The 23,630-nt window shown below is 53.8% G+C and overlaps 5 protein-coding genes across 5 annotated transcripts; 3 read left to right on the top strand and 2 right to left on the bottom strand.

The window, feature by feature from the left end:
• Window positions 1-10,344: 10,344 nt before the first annotated feature.
• BDP55DRAFT_637001 (uncharacterized protein) lies at window positions 10,345-10,893 on the bottom strand (the record flags this gene model as incomplete). Its single annotated transcript, XM_060572951.1, has 1 exon — window positions 10,345-10,893. One exon carries the CDS (start codon window positions 10,891-10,893, stop codon window positions 10,345-10,347), a length of 549 nt encoding a protein of 182 aa, XP_060424143.1.
• A 503-nt stretch (window positions 10,894-11,396) lies between these two features.
• Window positions 11,397-11,972, top strand: BDP55DRAFT_637000 (uncharacterized protein; the record flags this gene model as incomplete). The annotated part of the gene is made up of 1 exon (XM_060572950.1): window positions 11,397-11,972. The coding sequence occupies one exon, from the start codon at window positions 11,397-11,399 to the stop codon at window positions 11,970-11,972; it is 576 nt and encodes a 191-aa protein (XP_060424142.1).
• Window positions 11,973-13,027: 1,055 nt separating this feature from the next.
• On the top strand, window positions 13,028-16,945 carry BDP55DRAFT_563095 (RasGEF domain-containing protein; the record flags this gene model as incomplete). Its single annotated transcript, XM_060570204.1, has 4 exons — window positions 13,028-13,879; window positions 13,950-16,250; window positions 16,301-16,517; window positions 16,590-16,945. The coding sequence occupies 4 exons, from the start codon at window positions 13,028-13,030 to the stop codon at window positions 16,943-16,945; spliced, it is 3,726 nt and encodes a 1,241-aa protein (XP_060424141.1).
• Window positions 16,946-18,363: 1,418 nt separating this feature from the next.
• Window positions 18,364-19,497, bottom strand: BDP55DRAFT_563222 (uncharacterized protein; the record flags this gene model as incomplete). The annotated part of the gene is made up of 3 exons (XM_060570214.1): window positions 18,364-18,539; window positions 18,589-19,296; window positions 19,365-19,497. 3 exons carry the CDS (start codon window positions 19,495-19,497, stop codon window positions 18,364-18,366), a joined length of 1,017 nt encoding a protein of 338 aa, XP_060424140.1.
• A 1,852-nt stretch (window positions 19,498-21,349) lies between these two features.
• BDP55DRAFT_358915 (SGNH hydrolase-type esterase domain-containing protein) lies at window positions 21,350-23,326 on the top strand. Its single transcript, XM_060567029.1, has 3 exons — window positions 21,350-21,859; window positions 21,925-23,045; window positions 23,108-23,326. The coding sequence occupies exons 1-3, from the start codon at window positions 21,727-21,729 to the stop codon at window positions 23,177-23,179; spliced, it is 1,326 nt and encodes a 441-aa protein (XP_060424139.1). The 5' UTR covers window positions 21,350-21,726; the 3' UTR covers window positions 23,180-23,326.
• The last annotated feature ends 304 nt before the right edge of the window (window positions 23,327-23,630 follow it).

Raw genomic sequence — 23,630 nt, 5'->3', positions numbered from 1 at the left:
AGGTGGGAAAAGTTGAGGTGGGTTGGGTACCTCAGCTAGCTGATCAGACGTACCTAAGGTGATGTACCTAAGGTGTGAGGTTCCTCAGGCAATCAAGCAGCAAGCACAGGTAAGGAAGGTCGACGGAACAACCTAAGAGGTACACCCGGCTATAGGTCTTCCCTTCCCTCTTTTTTTTTATTTATCTTTATTTATTTATCTTAATCCAAGCATATTGGACCCCACTGCGACTCGCTGAGAGATGGATGAAGGAGGGGGAGGAGTGGGAGGGCGCTGCACAATGCACACATCACAGAGAGGGGAGGACGGACGGGAAGGGAGGGATTAGGAAACTGGAACGGGCTCCATTGTTTGTTCACCGGGCCACCAGAACAGCAGAACAGATCCGACCTGGGCCTGCTGGGCCTGCTCCATTAGAATGAGCAAGGGAGGGATGTGTGAGTTGGGATTCGAACTTGAAGTGCGGTGCTGGGCCATGGGCCTGCTGGCCGAGGATGTGGTGGGGAGGGGGAAGGGGAGCCCTGAGGTGGGAGTGGATGAGTGGATGAGGACCGACCCCCCTGTCGTCTACCAAGCGGCCTGCCAGCGACACAGCAACCGGCAGCCAGCCAACCTGTAACCCCGAACGAGCAGGGCGAGCGTGGTGGGCAAGCCGCAAAAGCAGGTGCACCAGTGACCACTACGCCGTCAGTGTCCACGTCCGCGGCCAGCTGGAGGTCACGAGTGAGTGGGAGTGGAGAGGGGCAACCCGCCACGATACGAATAGAAGGGGGGGAAGACTCGGGAGAAGAGGAGGGGGGCCTCGGCGGCGGTGCTTGCGTTGCTGCGCTGTGCTGTAAGGTTGTTTACAACTTACAGGAAGTTACGATATCACGAACGAACCATCAAAAGGGAGGGGTAAAAAGATGAGAACGAGGAGGGACGGCATGCCAGCTGCTGTACGGATCGACTGTAGAGGTGATGGATTATACTATGGAAGTTACACATCCACTGATTGGCTCTTAGGAAAGGTACGGATACATCTGTCTTTTCATCGGCTTCGGCTTCGTAAAAACGTAGTCTGTCCTTTTTCTCCGCCTCCTCTTTTCCCTTCCTCACGTCTTCTTCCACTGCGCCTCTGCTGCTCCTTCTCCTCCTCCTCCTTCTCCTCCTCCTCCCCCTCCTCCTCCTGTACGAAGTACTACGCAGTAAACAGTAGCTGCACTGTCATTCCATGTAGTCCCTGTCGTGTTGCTGTTGCTTTCGCTGTCGTTGTGTTCGTGCCTTAGGTCAAGGTTAACCGAACTAAGGTACACGGGTACGTAGATGGACCAGACCGATGCCGCTGCAATGCTGTTGGCACCAATGCACACTTGCACAGAGAAGGCACGCTGCACATGCTACCCATAAAAATAAAACCACTCCGAGCAGGGGAGGTACGTACTCCACAAGGTACCCTGTCCAGGCCGTCCTCCTCACTTTCACAGCAGATGACGGGAGGTAAGGTTCAGGTCGGTTAGCCAATTCTGGCTCCATACTTACGTCTTTCTACTACCTGTACTGTGTAATCCCCCCAAGTGCCTGCTGCGCTGTTATGTCAGAGGCGGAATGCAAACACGCTTTTTTCAGCTACCTCCCCTATTACGGATAGACTGTTAGGGAACGGGAAGGGAGGGCCGGAGCTATGTAAGCAGACACCGACGATCCCACTTCGAAGTCACTCTCAACCGTGAATTTGCCCACTAGATACTTCTGGACACACTTTCATCCTCTGCCACTCTGCATCACGCAGGGCTTCTAACTTCAGCTCCAACATCCAGCTTCAGCTTCTTATTCAGCCTTCAAATGTCTCAGTTCAATTACAGCACGAGTCGACAGGAGTCTAAAAGTATTCCATAACAATACATTGCACCTCGCCCCATCATATTCATGACCGAGGACCAAGGTCACCAAACCTCCGAGCCAGCTCCACGATCCATCCGACTACAAGTAGACAGCGCAATGAGTTTGCCTTTGTCCAATCTCCATCAAATTTCTCGGAACCATGGAGGTATGCATTATTGTGTCCGTATAGTGCCCTCATCTCGTCTGACACAAGAGGCGAGGAATCTGACTGGGTCGTGTGTCGCGGCTCGCCATCACCATTACCATCGCCATCCAAGACAATCTTAGGGGTCAAGAGACAAACGAACGGATCGGGGCAAATACCAACCACTCGAGCTCGAGAGGGAGAACAATTCTGCTCTACTTGTATGGATATTGACGATCACCTTACCATCCCGCTGGACAGCGCATCCGTAGTGTCCAGTCATCACTGTCTATCCGTATCGGTTGGCCCCTTTTGCGAACACGACGCGACATGGCACTTTTACAGGATCCAGGGATTGCCAGTAAAAATTTCATCCCCAGACCTAGACCGGGGGGCTCAGCTTTCTCTCGCGGCTGCTAACGATCTGTCTGTCTACATTTAGCAACGAGGATGGATTGCCTCAAGCGCAGAGGCATCAAGCCATTAACAGCCCAAGAACTTCAAGAAGATACTTGAGCTCGCGCAGTGTGCCATACTACTGCACGAAGTATCAACTATTCGTCCCGCCATTGTCATCACCCCAACTGTAGCCACAGCGCTCAGATTTTGTGCCGCGGGATGGTGAAATGGAGCGCACGATATTTGCAAGGCCTGGCACGTACCCGATCCGTCCGGAACACAACTGGCCACTTTCCAGGTGCCCAGTGCCCACAGAAACATGGCAGGGAAAGCCAAAGGGCGGATGGCCGGGTTATGGGACGCTTCAAGGATATTTGCTGGGGTGCGTCAGAACGCCCGGGGGGGCGTGAGCCCGTGGCAAAGAGCCTGTTGACGGTCGAGTACCTACGAAGACACACATATACACAGTAGTGCCCTATACACGACGACGGCACACGGGCTAATGGCAGGCGGCGCTGGCCTTCCGGGCTATTTAGGGGGGGGGGGTTGTTCCCATTCGGGGTGGACTGGACCAAGGCAGTGGTACGCGACGCTAAGGCAAGCACTGATGTGCTGGTCTCAAGTGCCCTAGGCTTGGTGATGGGAATCATCCAGGGACGATGATGTGGCCGGTAGGGTCATCATCATTGAGCTGTCCAGGACTCCAGACACTCTAGGCTTCAGGCCAGTCCAGCCAGAAGGAAAAGAGGAAAGACGAGAGGATGAGAGGTGTGCGGTGAGAGACGCAAGTCGGCCAGCTGAGAGGTAAGGTAAGTCAAGATATGCATGGTATCCGCTTCACCAGTTCGTCCCGTCCCATAGCTCGCTCACCTTACTAATAATAAGGCATGCAACGACATGACATTGTTGCTCAAAGCAAGATGACAGACGACTAGTCGCTTCGAGTCCCCAGTTGCATGCATCATCTCCATACTGGGCCATGACATAACTATGCTGTTCTGGTTCATCATTACTTGCTTCTGGATCAAGCGAAACAACATGCCTTGCCTACACAAGATTAGGAAGGCGGGTGCTAACAAGCACTGACGTCGCCCAGGTGGCTACCGAGGGAAGTTCGCAGATTACCGTCGCGCAAGAACCCGAGTCTTGAGGAGAGGCGACGTGGAAAAGAAATTGCAGTTACGAACAGCTTCGACTCCTAGCAGCTCGCTGCCCCTCCAGGCCTAGCCTCGCTAGAACCCGGGCCGCCTATTTGGTTGGCAATTTCGCCCCGGCTCCGGAGCTCGAAAGGGAGGACGTGAACCAGGGCGAGCCACGAAGGGCCTGGCTGGCGAAGAAGCCTCGCACAGCTTCCAGAATCCAATGATTCTATCATCCCTTCCCGCGTCTCCGACTCCTCAGAGCACCCCTCATCAGTATGACAAAACCCCCACCTTGCTGGTCATCGGCCCCTCCCCCTCTATCACTGTTTGTGTCATTGAACCGTCTTGCAATAACACTCTAACTCATATCACGTACATGTTACCGATATTCGTACAGAACCATGATGCCTATACGTACTCCGTACGGCCAGCTGCTATTCAATACTTGCCTAGGCTCCATCCGCGCCATGTGAAGCCGGTAGCTGGTCGTGCTGGCCAAGGTTTCGAGGGTACCTAGCTGGCAAAAACCGTCCAACGGGATGGGATGGGATGGGATGCCATCGGATGGATGGGATGGATGGGATGCTCAACGGACAGGCTGGGATTAGCAACAAATTCCTACCGGGCATCCCCTACCTCGAGCCAATGGGCAGAGACCCCGTCTCCCGGTCCCCGGACGGTACATCAGCGCAGCCAGGGTGCATCCGGTACTCGGATAATACGTGTCTCGACAAGCTGCACTAACGCGCGCCGGCGGAATACATGCTTGTTCCCGTGGACAGAGACCCATCCTGTCACTCACGGCGGTGAGCAGAGGTATCCCTGTGTACCTCCGTCGTGCAGCAGCTCGAGCACAAGTACGCGGTCCAATACACGTGCACTTTGTGGGAACCAGCAGGGTGTAGCTGAGGATGTGCTCCAATATGTGCACTAAGGCATCCTCCCAGTCCCACACCAAGGCCGCCCCGCCGTTCTTCTCGCATCTGTTCGCCGCGGGTCTCAGGCTGCAGCTCACATGCACCTGCTGCTGGTGTTCGCAGCCCGGAGGTGGAAAAACGGTTCTACACTATCCATACGAGGCCCGTCGCAGGTCTGAAGTGGGTGGATGCTGGCACACGGCTGGATGAGCAAACGCCAAACGGCCAATTCCACGGATCACGGCGGTTGTGTGGGTCTTGCACTATTTCAAACGTGGTTCAAGAACGCGGCCTTCACGCGCCGCGTCTGCTCAGCATGCATTGACCAATCACCACGATCGAGACAAAACGCAATCAGACGCGCTGGGAGCATAAACCAGGAATGACAGAAAACTGAACCACTGCGCTGGGCTGGCTGGGCTGGACTTGCGTTTGGGATACCCGTCAACCCGTTCCGCTTCCCGCACCCGCACCGCTGCCGCGTGCGTACCGCGAATTAGTACCCGGCCGAGAGAGAGGGACGCATTTTCTTGCAGTTCGATTTAGGATGCACCTGAATCATCATTTTGATGAGACAAGCCTACGGTCACCTGTCCGTGGACACGTCTACGTCTGTTGAAAGGCCCTTAGCTATGAGAGAGAGCCACTTACACCATCACTCGGGATGCCAAATGCCCGACCGCTTCTTCGTTTCTTTCATTCCTCAAAGGCGGTCAGTCAGGTCTGAAGCGGTCGGGACTTGTTTTGCTGCAAGATGCTCAATAGCCGTGCTTGGGTCATTAGGAGCAGTTTTTTGCTCGACTGCCAGACGGTAAATCTGCAACAAGCATCCGAGCAAGCGGGCCACCTCCCCCTGTTTACATTAGTCGACTAACAAGGTGAAAGAGAAGACTCCAGAGACAGGGCTCTGGTCATGGTCGCCGGCAGCAGATCGAAAAGGAGACGACGAGAAGATCTGAAATGATACGAAGCATGACCATTGACCAGCCATGCCATGCCGCTATGCGCAACACAGACCACAAGACGGAGTATTGGATTTGGGCATAATCAACAAGTGGAATGAGAAAGGCGACAACCGACCCACGGCTCCATCGCGGACCACGGAAGCGCTCCCGCGATCTTCGCCAAACGAGATGATGTCGACGTCGTTGTCTCGACTCTCGATGCTGCTGGCCAATGTGCCAGTTTGGTCCATGGATAGTCACAAGTGTGCCCCTCGGTCCTCGAGCCCCTCCCCCTCCTTTCTCTCATGAGTCTCATCCCTTTTCGTCCTCCCCCCTTTCCTTTTTTCTTCTTCTCATTTTTCCTGTTGCCATTCTGACTCACCTGTTTGCTTTCTTTTCCCTTGACCTTTTCGCTTTTGGAAATTGAGGTTGCCACCAGCTTTCTGATACGGATGAGAAAATTTTTCCAACTCTGCTCTGACTCCTCTAGACCCCTTGCACAATCAGGTACTTAGTAGTCAGGTATTATTATGCCCGTCAGAGACCCTGTTGCGCTGAGATAGATTTGCCCTGCAGAGATTCGTCAAGGGTTTTCATGTGCTCTTACAAGTTGCAAGTATTCTTACTCCCTACGTACCTTACTATTCGTAGAAAAATGAAGGTGCCAGTGCTACTTCCGCCTTCCTTCTCCCCTTCTCCAGCCTCCAGATGGATTTGGATTCACAAGTGCGGCGCAGGCTAGTTCCCTTTCCCATAAGGTGGCACAGTATTTTGTCCCTCGAACTTGGCAAGTTTCCACCCCACGAGTTGTAACTTGCGCCTACTCCCAAGTCATTTTATCATGTTGATACAATTTCAACCCAAACACGCCCCGTCCCCTGTTCTCCCCAGGCTAGAACCGTCAGGGCCCTGGGGGTAGGTATCATGGATGTGCCACATTGTTCCTCGATCCCGTTCTCTTGTCCAAGCGAGTTACACAATTTTCTACACGACTTCCACGACTGGGTCCAATGCTTCCATTGCAAATGTCTCGTCATTACGGATCTGTTCCTTACTGACCTGTCCATGTCGCCAACCCGCCACCGCCCGAAGTCTAGGGGAAATCGATCAACGCTCCACTGCGATTATCATTTGCATGTCACGATATCTCAAACATTGTATCCGTACGGAAATCCTCACAACTCCCTCGGAATCCGCTCTGACCCTATCGGCCTCGTTAATTCTTCGGCTTTCTCATTCGCATCCCTGGCGTCACAAAACTGCCTTTACGCTGTCGCCCTCCGGTCCCTCCCCCTCCAAGACGTCCACCTTGGATTTCGAGTCTCGACCGTCGCGCCCCTCCCCCTCTCTGAAGTCTGAACCCATGGATCATGACCCAGAATTCGCTGTCACGCATCATGCTGCGCTATGGGTACTCTCATCCTAGACCTTGCAAGGCCCGTCGCTCGCTCGCTTATACTTACAGTTCACCGTTCCGGGTGTCACCGCCCTCAAGCACCCCCCGTCGATATCGTGAACTGGCGCTTCGGGGATCCTCGAACTGCAGGGACAAAAGCGCACATTCAACCGAGTCCCTATCGAGTATGTACGGATACAGAGCCCTGGACTCTACAGATAGAGGGGCATCCCATCGCTTGTCAAGCACCAACGATGCGGTGAGTCCTTGTAAGCGCGTCTTTCATCTTGTCGGTCTCGAACGACGAAATGTCGGAGTGGGTACACGAAATGGCGGACAGATGTTGAATTTCAAGGGTAAGAGAACCGAAAGGGCAAGTCCTGTCATATCGGTGGGGAGCCAACTAACAACACTTGCGCTTCGACTGCTCGGTCGCAGCAAGAAAGTGGACATCCCCTCTTCTATTCTCTTTTTACGCTCACGATATCACCCGCTTCATATCGACCATTTCTCCCTGACGCCGCAAGTCACCGCGGTGTCGGCGTCGGCGTCGGCGCACGCCAGATAAGCCTTCGGAGACGTGCTGCTGGCTCAATCGATGAATCTAGAAGCAATGGGCCTCACCGACAAAGCCATTTCCCAACGCATTGACGTGTCTGCCACGAATATGCGCCTTGGGAATCTAGAATCCCGATACCTTGAGGGGATATTGTACACCGTACTTGCCTGACTCTGTATCGCATACAACTTCGGTCGCAGAGAGTCACAGTTCCCCTCGATGGTCCAGCTCCGTCTCCGGCCACCGCTCAACGAGGCTAACATGCACCCCAGTCCGGCACTCCATTTACCACCTGCAATAGTCCCTCTCTTGTAATATATGGGCCCTTCGAATCCAACTTAACCCAGGGCAAGCCAGGTCCCCGCCACCTACCTGGCAATCTATTAACCCTACGAGCGGACGCCGGAAGAGGATCTAGAAGCAGAAGTGGTCCAGGCCAACGAAAGGAAGCCGGGAGGAGAACATGTCGCCAGGAGCCCAGGACCCAGTCTAACCCGGGCTTTCGGTGCCCTTCATTCGAAACTTCGGTATAGGGCAAGGCCTGCCAAGCCAGAACAACATACATGACCGGGACGGCCGAGACGGGAATTTCTCGTTCATTGACCCCTCTATTGACTTTGCAATGATAAGCCATGTGCCGTCTGTCAGTCTTCAGGTTTTCGTCTGATGTTGGGAAGGGGCGCTGGCTGCCGTTGGGGCGAGCCGTCAACGATTGCCATACGGGAACGCTTATAGAACAATCCCGGCGCACGTCTCTCCTTCTACGGGTTCTTTCTTTTATTTTTCGTGTTTACCCCTGAATACGAACGAGAATATCGCAAACAAGATATTGGTTCCAAAGTATCCGTGTGGAGGGGGGGATTTTTCGACAGAAAAAAATCGAGAGAAAGTTCAGAAACCCTCCAGGATGGCGGGGCACTAGGAACAGCTAAAATGGAGCGCGCCTCCACGCCTGGGCACGGAGGGAGTCAGAGCCCACCTCGCGCCGCGGCACGGGTTCCGGTCAACCGGTTCCCCGTTGAGAGTGCGGCGTCAGGCGTGCCTGTTTGCGCTCCGCGTTTGTGCCAGGGGGCCCAGGGCTCCAGGATGGCTGTTGGAACAGTCGCGGTGGAGGAGGTGTGGTGGGCCTGTCTAATTAATAGCATGCTCAAGGATTGCCATCAGAACTTCTGTACTACCCTTAATACCTACTGCGTAGGTACTTTGAATGTTCCCCTTCCCGGTATCCGCTGGTCCCGGGTACCCCCTTTGGACCTTTGTTTTTCTTCTAGTGTTTCCGTAGTTTCTCTTTGCCTCTCAAAGCCCGTGACTCTGTGAGGCGATTTGGAAAGCAGGGCGGGCAATCATAGCGGTTTCGGTACTGGTCCCTGAATAAGTGTAGCGGGCCCAAGAGGGAGAAGAGAACGTTTGGTTTGCGTAGAGGGGAATGCTGGCAACAGCACTTTCATACTGGGTAACCTTGTGTCTACGGATAACCGTACCTACTCCATGCTCGATTCGCAAAGTCACTTTTTGACACCACGGACAGAGTCTAACGAACGACCCGACGAGCGAGTATCTTGCAGATCAGCAACTTGTGGCGGACGCGGCGGGAGGCTGAAGGCGATGAGCAGCTGGCCCCTGACGATCATATGAGCCGGACTGGCAAAAGTACGAAGTACGTACGGATAGGTAGGCACGTAGGTAGGTATTTCCCTGACGTCGGGTGCGGCGTGCCTGACGACTGGGTTTTTTGTTCCTGATAAGGCGTCGTCGGGTCACGGGTGGCTGATTGCACATCACATCTGCAAAGTCACATCACAGTCATACGCTACATACATACCATCACGGATAGCCGATAGACTAGAAGGGGAGGTGATGTGAGGTGGGATCAGCGGCGTCAGTGTCATCGCCGCGCCGGTCCAAGGCCCCGGAACATGAACGAATCACGACCTGAAACCGCACTGCTCGAGTTCTCTGGTTCGCAAGTGTGCTTTTCTAGAAAGAAAAAAAAAAGCACTGGAAAATGGGCAGGTTACCTCTCTGCTAGTAGCCCAGGCCTGACCACCCTACCAATCACGTCTGGTTCGTTCCGAGCCCATTGTTGCAATGGAATCTCACGAGAACATCTGACATCGTCCCGATCTGCAACACAGGAGGGGTTCCCTGGAAGAAGGATGGCGACCCCTTTTTTCCCCTTCTCTTTCTTCTTTCCTCACGGATTGCACCCCTCACTCACGGACCGCCCCGCACCGTAACCCTTCCACGAACGCGTGGATGAGGGCGGGTTCGTTCTGATTCGACTTCATAGGTAGCCATACTCTCTGGAGCTATTCTGTAACCTTTCTCAGACAAGATACACAGCGATTCGGGTGAGATGGCGCTCTCACGAGTATCTCGACAATGGATTACCCGCCTGCTTCAGCCTGAGTGTAAGGTACAGAACACAAGCCCCCCTCCCTCATTCACTGCTACGACGAAGCAACAGCATCTAACGGAAGCATAGTGGCCTTTTTTATCGATTTGATACAGGGCGTCGATAGTGCTGACACTCGCCTTGTACTGAGTACGGTCAGGTCAGGTGTGAGAGTGTCCTGGATGACTGCCCATCATCGGCGCATGACGCATCAGGGTCGAAGCAACGGGCAATCCGGCTGGTTATCACGGCACGGCGCGGCGCACACGAAGAAGCTGAGAGGGAACCACACACACACAGGGTCGCCGTCATGAGGAATGTTGTTCCGGCGGCGAAGCTTGGATCAAGTGCGATACGATGTCCATGTCCCTCCTCTCGGCTGCAATACACTCGGTGGCTTTGCCCGGACCGTTGGGGCCGGACACCAAATGGGTGAAGGCGGATGAGGGTGAGCCGGTTTATACTTTGCCGGAGTGCAACGGCAGCGGCATCTTACTCCCGGTCGGCAACGGATAGTCGATGAGCCGTCGGCAGGCGTGGAGGGATATATCAAGGTGGTGAACGCAGGCTCGCCTTCATCATCTTCAGACGAAGAGTGAGTGCGGGCTGATTGGAGCTGCAGCCAGGAGGTCAGGTTGGGATGTGAGATGGAACGTCTCGAGGCCGGCGCCTGGATCTGACCTGTCCTTGGCGCACACCTCATGTTGACGCTCGACTCTCGAGGGCGGCAGAATGGCGAGCGAGACTGGACACTTGCGGATGCCATTTGATACCCTGGGTGAGTTAAGGTGAGCATCGTAACGTAGACAACGCGCGCATTCGGTTGCCTCGTGGCAGGAGGGGACGGCCAGCTTTGGTATCATCAAGCCGCGCACGATTCCTCGGGCCTGGCACAGTGTGAGGACAGACGAGGACTGGAAACGTCGAACGTAAACCGAGCACAGTGCGGTGGAAGATGGCTGTGAGAGATGGCCGTGTGAGAAGTGGTCGAAATGGAAGATGAGGTGAAATTTCAACAGGCCGGCGGGGTCCACCTGCCTTTTCGACGGGTTAGTCCTGGACTTCCTTCTTCCTTCTTCCTCCTGCCTCCTTCCTCCTTCCTGGTCGGTCAAGCTCGTGCCCGGGATCCACATCGGTGTATGGTGGCCCCTGCGCTCTTTCTCTCCTGCCGACCGCACAGTGTCCTTTCTGAGGCCTAGCTCCCGGCTCCCGTTCCGTCCGGTGCTCTTTCTCAGGCAAGGAAGGTAGGTGACAACTAATGGAAGTAGTACTCCGTAAGCTGCAAGGTAAGGTGTTTTGGGATGCCTCGTGGGATATGGATATCGTTGTTTGCAAAACTAAGTAGTGTCTGCGTTCCGTTCCGTCTGTATTGTGGACAGTGGAAGAAACTGTTGACCGAGGATTCTCAGTTTCGAGCAAACCTGCAGACAGTTGGAGGTAAGATATAGGCCAACCTGATACAGTGGCGGACATCTCGAGAGTCGATTGTCATTGTCAGGGACGCAGCTTGCGACGCAGAGAAATCAACCCACCCAAACGAAGTCAGACTCGGCCTTGCTTGTTCAAAACATGATTTGGGAAGAAACACAGACATCCAATGGTCGGAGGGAACCGCCAACAGGCTGAGGACACTTAAATGCCAAACACGCGTCCCGGGCTTACCTTGCCTACTCAAGCTCTGCCCGCCGTTCACGGTTCATTTTGGCTGGAGGTTGACCAAAGTGCCTTCCATAGATCCCCCTGCCGTACCTCAACCCACAATGTCCTTCACTTCCTCACCTTGTGTTTCCTCCAAGGGGGAGGGGGAGGGGTTGCTGCAGATTTGGCCAATGAGGGATTGAGAAGAGCGCTCAAAGACCCGCCCCAACGAGACGGACAAGCAGGATCCTGGAAAAAGCACGAGGGAAAGAGACAAGACGGGACGGGAGGAGCCAGCTTACCTAACCTGCTTTCACCTTACAGGCTTACACTGGCACCAAGCCTGAGGAAGGTCCCCATTCTGTCCCCCGTGCAGCGTGGCTGCCCCCGCTCTTGTTGCAATCCTTCAGTCCCGTCCGTCTCATTAACCATCCCCCGGGCTGTTAAGCTTCGGCCATCGAGGTACCGCGGGCATCCAACGACCATCCCCCAGAGCGACTTCTTCATGCCTTTGTTATCGCTAGACTATCAAGCATCTAGAGGTACAGATACTACATCCGACTATCGCGCTTGATATCCTCCTTCAGGTACCTACCCTACCGTTGACCCCCGTGCCACCATTATCGCCAGACGAATCCCCTCGACTCTGCAGCCCGCCCACACAGCCTACCTACACACAGCCATTGACCACTACCTCCAGTGAACCACCACGAAAACGACCACGAGGACGAGGAGGAGAGACACCTGTTCACCATACCTTGTTCAAAGGGATCTAGGTACTATCTAGTTATACATTTAATACCCCTCCAACGGTTACCGTAATGCTTGCACCATATTCAACACTGGCTGTCAACCACTAAACATCGCGCACCCTGAGAAGAAAGAGAAGAGTGTGAGAAAGGGGAGGCATTTACAGAGACGGTCTGATACACCCGCCAAGAGATCGCCTAGGCGACATTGGTCTTTCGGGGGGGCCTTTCCCTCATCAGGCGATCCTCCTTCTCGTGCCCCCTCTCCCCTCCCGAGTCCCCCCCTCCCGTCCCGACTGTCCACCAGCATCAGCGCACACGTCGACGCGAGAAAAATATCCGGCGAATCGTCGTTCGCATCCCACACTTCTCTACCCGCCGACTGATTTCTCTCATCTCATCCCACCAGTGAGCTCTCCGAGTCGCGACCGCTCTCGCTCGCTCGAATTTCCAATTCTTCAACGCGACAACCGACCCAGACAGCGACAGCGACAGAGACCTGACTGTCCAGCTCAGTGTCCAGCGCCGGCACCAGCGCCTGTGCCTGCGCCAATCCAATCCACCGACCTCGTCGACACACGGCTGCGCCTGTTGCCAGACGAGACGAACGTCGCCCCCGCAACTTTACCCCCCCGGCTCCAAACCTGCGACTCCTGGATTGTGGGTTTCTGCAACTCAACAACTTGTCGCTTCCCTCCCATCTGACTACCTACGCCTTCTTCTGCTTTCTTCTTCACGACTTCTTACGATTGACGATTCAACAAACCTCCCTCGCCGACCCCCGCCGGAAAAAACGGTCCAAGCAACAACAGAGTAGACGCGCCCGGATCATGACTTGACCCTTTTCCCCTCCTTGGGTTATCAGCGCGACCGCCTCATCATGCTGATGACACAGACCGCAGTGCCGGCACTATTCCAGGGTCAGAATAACAACTACAGTTCCCGCAAAAAGCCTTCGCGCGAAAACCTCAATCACGACGCTACCAACTACTACCCTTCCCAACCGGCGTTGGATCAATCCAACGTCGGCCACGCCTTCTCACCCTACTCACAGGCCATCACTTCCTCCTCGTCCATAATGAACGGTATTGCGGGCACTGCCCCGCCCGGCACCATGTACGTTCGCGCCTTGTACGATTACGAGGCCGACGACCGCACGAGTCTCAGTTTTCACGAAGGAGACGTTATTCAAGTTATAACACAGCTGGAAAGCGGATGGTGGGACGGTGTTATCAACGGTGTGCGCGGCTGGTTCCCCAGTAATTACTGTCAAATCGTTACGAGTCCAGACGAAATCCCCGAGCATGACCAGAACGGCGATCTTGACCATGTTGACGATGAGGAGGACAACCAGGAGGTCTACGACGAGCAGCTGGAAGAAGATGACGAATCGGAGCTGGACGACTCTACCGGCCTCCCGCTCGAAGGCACGGATCTCGGCGACAAATCAAGGGCCGACTTTTGGATCCCGCAAGCAACCCCCGACGGGCGCCTCTTTTACTACAATATGATGACGGGCGATCGAAGCATGGAATTGCCTTTGGAGTCTCCAGTATCTACCAATGAGACGGGACCCCGCAACCGGATAAACGTCAATGTCCCCGAGAAGACACGGCCACCACCAGAGATGATGGCTAGGGGCTTGACGCAAGATGAAGACGAAGACTCTGAAGCAAACTCCGCATCCGAGTTGGAGGGCGAGTCTTTGATGCTCGCATCTCGTGGGTCTTTGGTAAGAGCTCGTGCCGCAAAGCCCGCGCCACCGTGGGGAGCTTTTGCTAACCTGTCCATGTGCATGATAGCCTCGTAATCGTCGGTCTCGTAGCGAAATGCTCTCGCCCTCCACTTCGATGGACTCTATGAACGGTGCCGCACCTGTCACCCGGCAGAAAGACGGCACGTACTTGAACCCGAACTTGGCACCTAATGCAACCCCAATGATTGCATCGGCGACCTCGTTCACCAGCACTTCTTACAACACGCCGCCCACCAGCACTGTGCCTCGTTCCTTCTTCGATGATGGCTCAGCACCGCCGCTAACCTGGACGCGCCTGGTTTCCAACATGCGCCGAGCTGTTGACCGTTACCGCGATGCCATCACCAGTGGCAACCGTTCCGAATATGTTGCGCGCGCAGAGGACATCTCAGACCACCTGAGACTACTTTTAGCTGCTGGATCTGGCACGACCGATAATCATTCCGGCCAGCCCTCCATTATTTCTACGAACAAGGCCCTTTATCCTCATTTCAGAGACATGATGTCAAAATTCTCGAAGCTCGTAATCTCATCTCACATCGCTGCTGCTGACTGGCCCAATGCCGAATCTGTACAGAAATGTCTCCAGGAAGCCGACGGAGTACTACTTGGCGTTTTCAGCTATGTCGAGATTGCCCGCCAACAACGAGGAGAGGAGATCCCGCGCCTTTTCCCTGGGTTTGTCATCGGAAGTTCTACTGGCGGCAGCTGGCAGAACAATGGACTGGGAACCCGCGATCCTATCACTGCGAATTTCTTGGAAGATGAGGAGGGTGTGGTCGAGCCCACGGCAATTCTGGATGGCAAGCAGCTCGAGAGATTGGACGAGCTCAAACGGATGCTTGTTTTCAGCATAAGAGAACTGGACAAAAATTTGGTTGTGGCGGACAAGATCACTTCACCTTTCAAGCACGAAGTTATTGGCAACAATGTTTGTTTGGCTGGAGGTAAAGTCTTGGAGACGTTCAAGCCCTGGATTGCACTCATCGAGTCTATCGACCTTTCATCCCTCGGCAACAGTTTCCAAACACCCCAGTTGGCAGACTTCGCCGCCAACAAGCAGAGCCTGTATGACAATATGTCAGACCTGCTGCTAGGTTGCCAGGCCGTGGCCGGGCCCCTGGCGGACGAATGGGCTGAGGTTCGAGGCGAGGCCCTCGAGAATCGACTGGACTATGTCCGACAATGCGCCAAGGCCCTCGAGACGAATTCTTCGCACATCGGCTTTTCATTACAGCTGTTGTCTGAACAGGTGCAAATTAACATGCAGCAACAAGTCGATTCGAGACAGAGGGAAGACGTTATGCAGCGCGAACAACTCCGTCGGGGAGAAACTGCTCCGTACGACAGACCCCATCAGCGCACGGAATCGCGAACCACTCCCGCAGCATCGCGACCCCCGATGATCACTTCACAATCCTTTACCGAGGGAGAGACCACTGGCAACTTCCGAGGAGGCGACTACTCAAAGGTTAAGAAAATTTTGGGTGACGACCCCAACCCTCAGAGCAACATGCCTCCTGTTGACGATACGCCCGAGTTCCTTAAACTGGACCATGAGCCAGATCTTGCCTGGGACAACAAGCTGACGCCGCCCATCGTCAAGGGTGGTACTTTGGAGGCGCTCGTCGAGCAACTGACACGACACGACAAGCTTGACTCGAACTTCAATAACACCTTCCTGCTCACATACAGGTCCTTCACAACCGCTCAAGATCTTTTCAAACTGATTGTCAATCGCTTCGGTATTCAGCCACCTGAAGGTCTCTCACAATCGGATTTCGAGGCCTGGCGAGATAGGAAACAGAAGCTCATTCGCTTCCGTGTCGTCAACATTCTGAAGAGTTGGTTCGATAACTTCTGGATGGAAGAGCATAACGAGGAATCGAAGCAGCTCATCCGAGATGTTTACACCTTCGCGAGGGACACAGTCAAGTCTACAGAGACACCAGGCTCTGCGCCACTAATGGCAGTCCTGGATCAACGGCTCAGTGGTCAACAAGCTGGAGCTCGCCGTATGGTCCAGACGCTCAACCAAAACACGCCATCACCCATCATGCCTAAGAACATGAAGAAGCTCAAGTTCCTGGATATCGATGTCACGGAATTCGCTCGCCAGCTCACCATAATCGAGTCGAGGCTCTATGGAAAGATTAAGCCCACGGAATGCCTTAACAAGACATGGCAAAAGAAGGTGGGCGAAGGAGAACCGGAACCGGCACCCAATGTCAAGGCTCTTATTCTGCATTCCAACCAAATGACGAATTGGGTGGCGGAGATGATCTTGGCTCAGATGGATGTGAAGAAGCGTGTGATCGTCATCAAGCACTTTGTTTCTGTCGCAGACGTGAGTAAACCCTATTATCTTGAATGGACTTTGAAGCTAACAGTCCACAGAAATGCCGCAGTCTAAACAACTTTTCCACCCTAACCTCAATCATCTCAGCTCTCGGAACAGCGCCTATTGCTCGCTTGAAGAGAACTTGGGATCAAGTTCCACAAAGAACCCAGGGTGTACTGGAAACCATGAGAAAGCTCATGGCCAGCACAAAGAACTTTGGCGAGTACAGAGAGGCTTTGCACGTGGCAAACCCGCCTTGTATTCCCTTCTTCGGTGCGTAACATTGCTTTCTTCACTACCGGCGAAAGAACCCTCAAAGTCGGTACTAACTTTCCATCCTTGCAGGTGTTTACCTTACCGACTTGACCTTCATTGAGGACGGAATTCCGTCCATCATCAAGAAGACCAACCTCATCAACTTTGCCAAGCGGGCAAAGACGGCAGAAGTCATCCGTGACATCCAACAGTACCAAGCTGTTGGCTACTCACTACAGCCTGTCCCGGAGCTGCAAGATTACATAATAAGTAATATGCAAGCTGCTGGAGATGTGCATGAGATGTACGACAAGAGCTTGCAAGTGGAACCACGCGAGCGCGAAGACGAAAAGATCGTGAGGTACGTAGCACTGGGTGTCCAACCCAGGACTTCAATCGGAGACCCTGGTTCACCTTTACTAATTCTTATACAGAGTTCTTGCTGAATCTGGCTTTCTATGATCGGCGATTATTCGAATGGAGAAAGCATCCTATCATGCCCTCATCTATGCCGGCAATCCCAGCATGACCAGGGGCCTGCTACAGGTTTGGACGTTGTACGCGTCGAAGGAATTCTCGAGGCGCATAAGGTACTCATCAACACCATGGGCCCGAGCCCTTCGAGGCGCTCCGCGGTGGTCGTGATGAAAATTGAGAGCTTGATTTAGGTGCCAACTGCGTATCAGGTGGTCCAAATCTCGGATTCAGAGCTTTCTCAACCGGTGAGCGCAGAGGAGAAAGGTCGTCAATTCGGCCCTTTAGCCGGTGGATGATGAATCCGACGGAGTAGTGCCGAATGGAGACACCTGCTCCATGCAGAAGAGGATGAATGGTGTCGGTTGTTCCTTGTCCAAAAGGGATCAACCGACATGGGGATGTTGGATGATATAACGACGTAGGACTAATACGCCACTGCTACTGCATATTGGCCGACGGGTTTCACGTCCGTACCATAGCAAGGGCGATATTGGAAAAGAACGAGTTGACTCGCAAATATGTTCGACAGGGACGCGAGGCAGCAGGGAAATTGAAAGACATGAAGGGAAACCGACGTTTGGGATGGAAAGCCAACCGAAAGAAGAAGAAAAACGGAAAATGAAAAAAAAAGCTCAAACGGCGTCTCGTGAAACGTGAACGAAAGAGAGAGAGAGAGAGCGCGCGAGAGACAGCTTGATATATGGTTTTTTCTGGGATGAAATGTGTCGAGCTGGAAAAAGAAAGCACTGGCATCAAACGATGTAAGCAGATGTTGGAATTGGACCTGGGAACCTCGAGCCCGGTTTGCCACCAAGCCCCTTGTTGGGTCGTGGCTTTTTTCATAATATCAATCAGAATTAAAGACCCTGAGAGTAATTCCATTGAGATCCATGCCCTTCTCGTCGGCTTGGATGGGCGTGTATGTCGACTCCTTGAACCGTGAAAAACAGCATTGTTGGATAAGTTTACCATGATGATAGCTTTGGCGTTGGTGAGACTTTGCAAGCCATGCGCGGTCTAGATTGAGTATTAAATTCAACTAGAAGAATGCAGGTGGCATGAGGACGGTGAGGAGTTGAGATATAAAAGGTGCTGATGATAGTATAGGTCAATATAACTGCTTTTGGTCTGCCTACACGATTTTCCATCGTATTTGCCTGTCTTCGAGACATTTACAGCGAGAGTGAGATTTTCTCGATAAGTGTGGTTCACGCACACAGATCATGTACATGTCAACTAAGAGGATTTGACGTTGGTATGTTATTAACTTTATCATTCAGTGCTACAAATCATTAAACAGCCGTCATGATCGTGTTCCGGCGCTGGTGCTAGAAGTCGTTGTTGATACAAAATGGACAAGATATAGAGAAGTCGACACACCCATCTCCTAGTGACGGTGAAGCTTGGCCTTGATCTTGTCCTTGAGACTCTCCTTCTCCTTCTCCGTGCCAGCGCCCGTGCTAGAGCTGTGAGAGTCGCTGGCCTTGTCACTGGTCTTGTCGGCGCCGGACTTGGCAGATGCCTTGGCCGCAGCATGGGAAGGATCCTTCTCATCTAGGAGGCCTGAACAAAGTGTTAGCTTACAGTATTACCACCATACTTTCGGGTCTACACTTACGCTCCGCCTCGCGGCCGGCGCCAGGCTTCGTCGCATCAAAGTCGCCGCCATCTGCGGCCAGTCCCGAAGCCTTAACGAGCTTTTCACCCGTGCCCTCCTCGCCGTGGCTAGCATTGGGGTCCTCCTCGTCCTTCTTCTCTTCGGTGCCAGTCGTAGAGTCGTCGCCTCCAATAAGGCCACCCTTCGAGGATCCCTTGACATTGCCGGCATCACCACCACGCTCCTTGGCAACGGCCTCCAGAGGTCTCGGGCCTGGGCCGTCAAGCTTGTCACCACCAGTGGTCGGACCGGACGCGCTGTTGTTCACATCTTGGCCCTTGGGTGCAGGGTCGGTGGCTGGATCGCTGGGGGCTCGCGTCTCAGTCTTCCCTTTGGCGCTGTCGGCTGAGGGGACCTCGCTGGGTGATGTGTGCTTGAGTTCTGGCTTGCCGATCTCCTCCTTGTCCTTCGGGGATAATTCATCTGTCGCCTTGTGCGTAGTGGATTCCTCGGTAGCACGCGACCTGTCGGTCAAGTTGTGCTCGATTCCGGTCTCGGTACCAGTTGTACCGGTCGTGCCAGTCGTCTCAGTGCCGGTGCTTGTGGTTGGGGCAGTGGTGGTAGATAGCCCAGTAGTCGTGGTTGCTGTCGATCCAGTCGCCGGCCCAGAGGTGTGAGCATCGGCCATGTTGGCCTTCTTCTCCTTGTTCAAGGGGTCTTCTACTTGGAAGTCAGAATTGGCGTCATGCGAAGCTAGGTTTTAGAGCAGAAGCTCCATAGTGATCGCATACCGATATTGCCAGCGTCGTACGGTTCACCCTGGTTAGTGTTCCCCTTGACACCAGAGACGGGCTCTTGGTTGGCTTCGTTTGTGCCCCAGATGGCCTTGCTCGCCGCGCCCGCGATGTTGTTGATGGTCTCCATATTGATCAGTGGATACTATGGGTTGATGTGAAAGCCTTTGCGATTTGTAGTTTGCCCAATTGGTTGTATTTGTAGTCCTGAGTGTTCCGGACAGTATCGAAAATCGGTTGTTTGTGTTCAAGATGTAAGAGAGAAGTCTAAGGAGGCGGGGTGAGACTGGGCAAAGAGGTGTCTTTTAAGGTAAACGTGGGAGGCCTCGAATAGCAAGCAGCCTGCAGGTCTGACGTCTTTTGGGCCTCGACTCTCCCCGCCTGCTTCTGATACCTAGAAATACATCACAGTGGTCAACCTGGACGGCTGGGGTGGGCACGCAACGGACGGGATGGCCAGGTACGGGATAGCCAAGTACTTCTCTGGCCTCCCGAGGCAAGAGACAACGTGGTAACGTACCTAACGGGTACGACGGCTCGAGACAGAAGGAGATATATCTTGGCCTTGAATTGTCCAACTATCCCATCATGCTGGGCCAGCTAGCGGCACACGTACGCCTCGCAGCCAATGGATTGCCCAAAGTGACGCGCGAGAATAGGAATGAGGGGTCTGACCAGGCTAATGCCATTGTTCTCCGGGCATGTACATCCTAGCAGCCACACCTTGGTTCTACTGTAGTAGGTATCGTTGCCGCAGGTAAGAAACGAAGAAGAAGAAAAGGTGGCTTGGACATGGCGAAAGCAAGGCAAGGCATGACAGGGTAGAACAGATGCAAATGAGCTCATCCGCGACGTGGGATTGGATGGACGTAATCCAGCACGGAGAGACTAGACGAGATCACGTCAAAGCTGGTGCAAACGGACGAGTTACGGTGGCTCCCGATGTGGCACATGGAGGGGGAGACCAGCCAACGAGCGGGCCTGGAACTAGCGAGTTGATTTGCATAGGTCGTCATCTTGTCCACCAATCTGCCAAGTCAACCCTGTGCTGCCTGCATCTACCTTAGTTTAACGGGGGAGGTAATGAGGGATCTGGCGATCAGCAGCTGGCGGGGTGGACGAGTCTGGGATGAAGAGGAAGCTATGACGTTGAGCGCGGTCGGAAGTGCAGTCACGGGAAACCAGGCCGGGCGGGAAGCAGCAAAAGGTGCGATTACGTCACTGGGCTATTTTGATCGGTTCTCGGAAGGTGCCCACGACTAGGTACCCGCTCCCAAGGTACCGCTTCACAAGGCCTCGACTTTTGAGCATCTGGCCATCTCATCCTTAACTACGGAGTACCATTTCAATGTCTGAGGGAAAATCTCCGAATATCAACAGACAATTATCTTACAGCACAATGAACGAATTGGCAGCCAAGGGAGGTAAGCTTTGCATAGGACGCATGTGCGCAATCCACCTCACCCACCAACGTAAGGCCCCGGACACGCCATCCCGCAAATTGCCCCGTACGGTCGAAGCTTGGCCTTGGCTGTCAAGATGTTCCTGAAATGGGCATGCCGCTGCTTGCAATTTGCGACGGTAAAGCTGTCTCGCCAGGACACTAGAAGACCGTGGCTCCTCTTTTCACATGCAAGCCAAGTCGGGACGCCGATAAGCTAGAAGTCGAGATGAAGAGATGGACCGAAGAATGACCAATGCCCCTTGTTCGCACACCATGGCGTCCAAGGAAGAAGCGCTGGACCTCGCGATGAACAAACGGGTAACCTGAGCCGTAGGTAAGATTCCGTTATAATTGACCTCAACAAATGCGACGGACTAATACGGGCCGAAGGGGCCGCAATTCCCGCCCACTCCGGCGAAACCCCGACTTCGGAGCCGCCTCCGGAATCATGACGCCGGAGAAAGAAGAAGTGAGATACCTAGATGGATAGTGAGATAAGACAACAAATGTGTCACCTGCAATATCTCGCCCATTGAGAGGGTGGGGGACACAACCTCTGGGTGCCTGGAATCATGAATGGGAGGACCTGCCATCGGTCGGAAATGTCCCTCGTGCAGCCATTCGTCCAAGTAACTGGTCCAGCGCCATTCCTTCCGAACGAGCTAAAGTGGCTGAGGTAAGCGTATCGTCGGTCACGCTGACGCTGCGCCGCCCGGCATCCGTTGCAGCTGCCTCCAGAAGATGTCTACCGTTATCTACAACTTTTAGACTACATGTCTTTGTTTGTTCTTTTCGATGTTTTCTGCAACTCGAACCATACCTCGAATGCATGGATCTGGGTTCACACATCAAAGTTCGCTCTGGCATGCGGTGATCTAGTATCATTCACCTTTGCGTCTTGCCGCGAACTTCAATATGCTTTTCACATCACCTACTATTCTTGGACTATGCTGGCTGGTGGGAGCTAGACTGGCCTCCTCAGTGCCACAAGTCTTATCTTCCGGAGACCACCCCAGAGATCAACATATACTGCTATATCCTGACAAAGGCATGGCTCCATAATCCCTTACAAATACTGTAGCTTTTCAGACGGTCAACTGAGACTTTATGTAGCGCGCTCGTCTGCTTACTTCAAGCACTCGCTCTGGAATGACCACCGACAGTCCCTACAGGCGCCTGGCTTTGTTGCCTTCGGTGACTCGTATAGTGCCGGCATCGGCACCGGCGTTGATGGCGTCGAGGACGAATGCAGGCTAGGATCTCACGCATATCCCGTCTTAATCTTCACCGACCTGGCCGAAAGCCAAGCCCCAGGAACAGCAACATTTCAGTTTTTGTCTTGCACCGGGTCTACCACTAGTAATGTTCTATCGGGTGGCGATCATAGCCAGGTCGACAGCTTCAACAAGTCGGTCAACGCTGACTTCGCGGTACTCTCTATCGGGGGCAACGACCTGGGCTTTTTCTCTGTGATGAATGCTTGCATTTTCCGCTTTTACAGCTTCAACTCTGGCAGTTGCGAGACTGCTCTGCAGTATGTCACCGATCAGATCGAGAGTTCGGACTTCTCGCAGCGGCTGCAGATGGTCATTATGGAAATACTGGACACAGTGCAGTGGGAGAAGCGGCCGTGGTTCGTCATCACCGTGACTGGCTATGCTCGATTCTTCAGCGTGGAGACTGATGAGTGCGATAACTGTACTCTCGGTGTCTGGTGGCAGGGGCCAAAACTCAAGAAGGACGTACGCCAGAGGATGAACGACATGGTCGTGGCAGTCAACGAGAAACTGAGGAGTTCCATCGAAGCCGTCAACTCAAGGTTTACGACCCCAAAGGTTCTGTTCGTCGATTACGACGCCGAGTTTGAAGGGCATCGTTTCTGCGAACCGGGCGTCATGGAACCAGCGTACAACAGGACCGAGACTTGGTTCTTCCTCGTCGGAGGTAAGGACAACAACCCGAACGTGACGGATCCGACGCCGGCCCCGAATCGCACGACAGTGAGCACCGAGAGCGGTGCGAGCAGCAATACCTTGTCTCCGCTGTCACCGCTCGCGGACCCGGAGACATGCCTGGGCCCGGCCGAGAGATCAGGAGACTGGGGTTTGCTGGCTCTGTGTTACATGGCGAGAGCCAAACGCGACTATCCGTCGCTGCAATTTGCCGCGGAGGATGTCATGATTCGGAATTCCATGTGGTATGTCCCGACATATTATGGGAAAACCTTCCATCCAGTAAGCTTTTGTTCTCCCAGTTTGACAGCTGGTCCTGAAACTGCAGCTGACAAAACTTACAGAGGAGCCTCGGCCACGAGGTGATTAAAGATGAAATCTATAGAATCTGGTCGCGACTGGATATGGCGAAGTAGGACTTGCACGCAGTAGTTTGCGGACTGTCACCTGTACAGAACATACTCGGAAAGAGCACATGAATGGGGGGCAAAGCCTATTCTTGTCCATCAGATGTCAGGCAACACCACTCGCTGTGCTTCGTACAAGATACCAAAAGACCGCTCTGACGGGGAATATACGGTTAACCCACTGTCGATCATTTCAACTTCACCTCTGCCCCTAGTATATCCTACCCGTTTTTCATAGGGCAAGATTTACGCAGATGCAGGGCCACGTCTGCTTTTCACCGGATCCGAGTCGGGGAGATTGTCTACTCTGGATCGCGGGTTACACCGAAGTTCCGCTCAAATGCTTCAGAGAGAGACCGGGGCCCATGCTGCAGGGGAAGGTGGGACACCAGCCCCTTTGGGTGAATGATGCACCCGTTTGGCGGGGTTGTTCTCTTGGCCCGGAGAAACTCTCGGCAAG

The sequence above is a fragment of the Colletotrichum godetiae genome, assembly GCF_030913485.1.
Source record: "Colletotrichum godetiae strain CBS 193.32 chromosome Unknown BDP55scaffold_61, whole genome shotgun sequence".
Lineage (NCBI taxonomy): Eukaryota > Fungi > Ascomycota > Sordariomycetes > Glomerellales > Glomerellaceae > Colletotrichum > Colletotrichum godetiae.
This window is presented reverse-complemented; position numbering and strand designations above follow the sequence as displayed.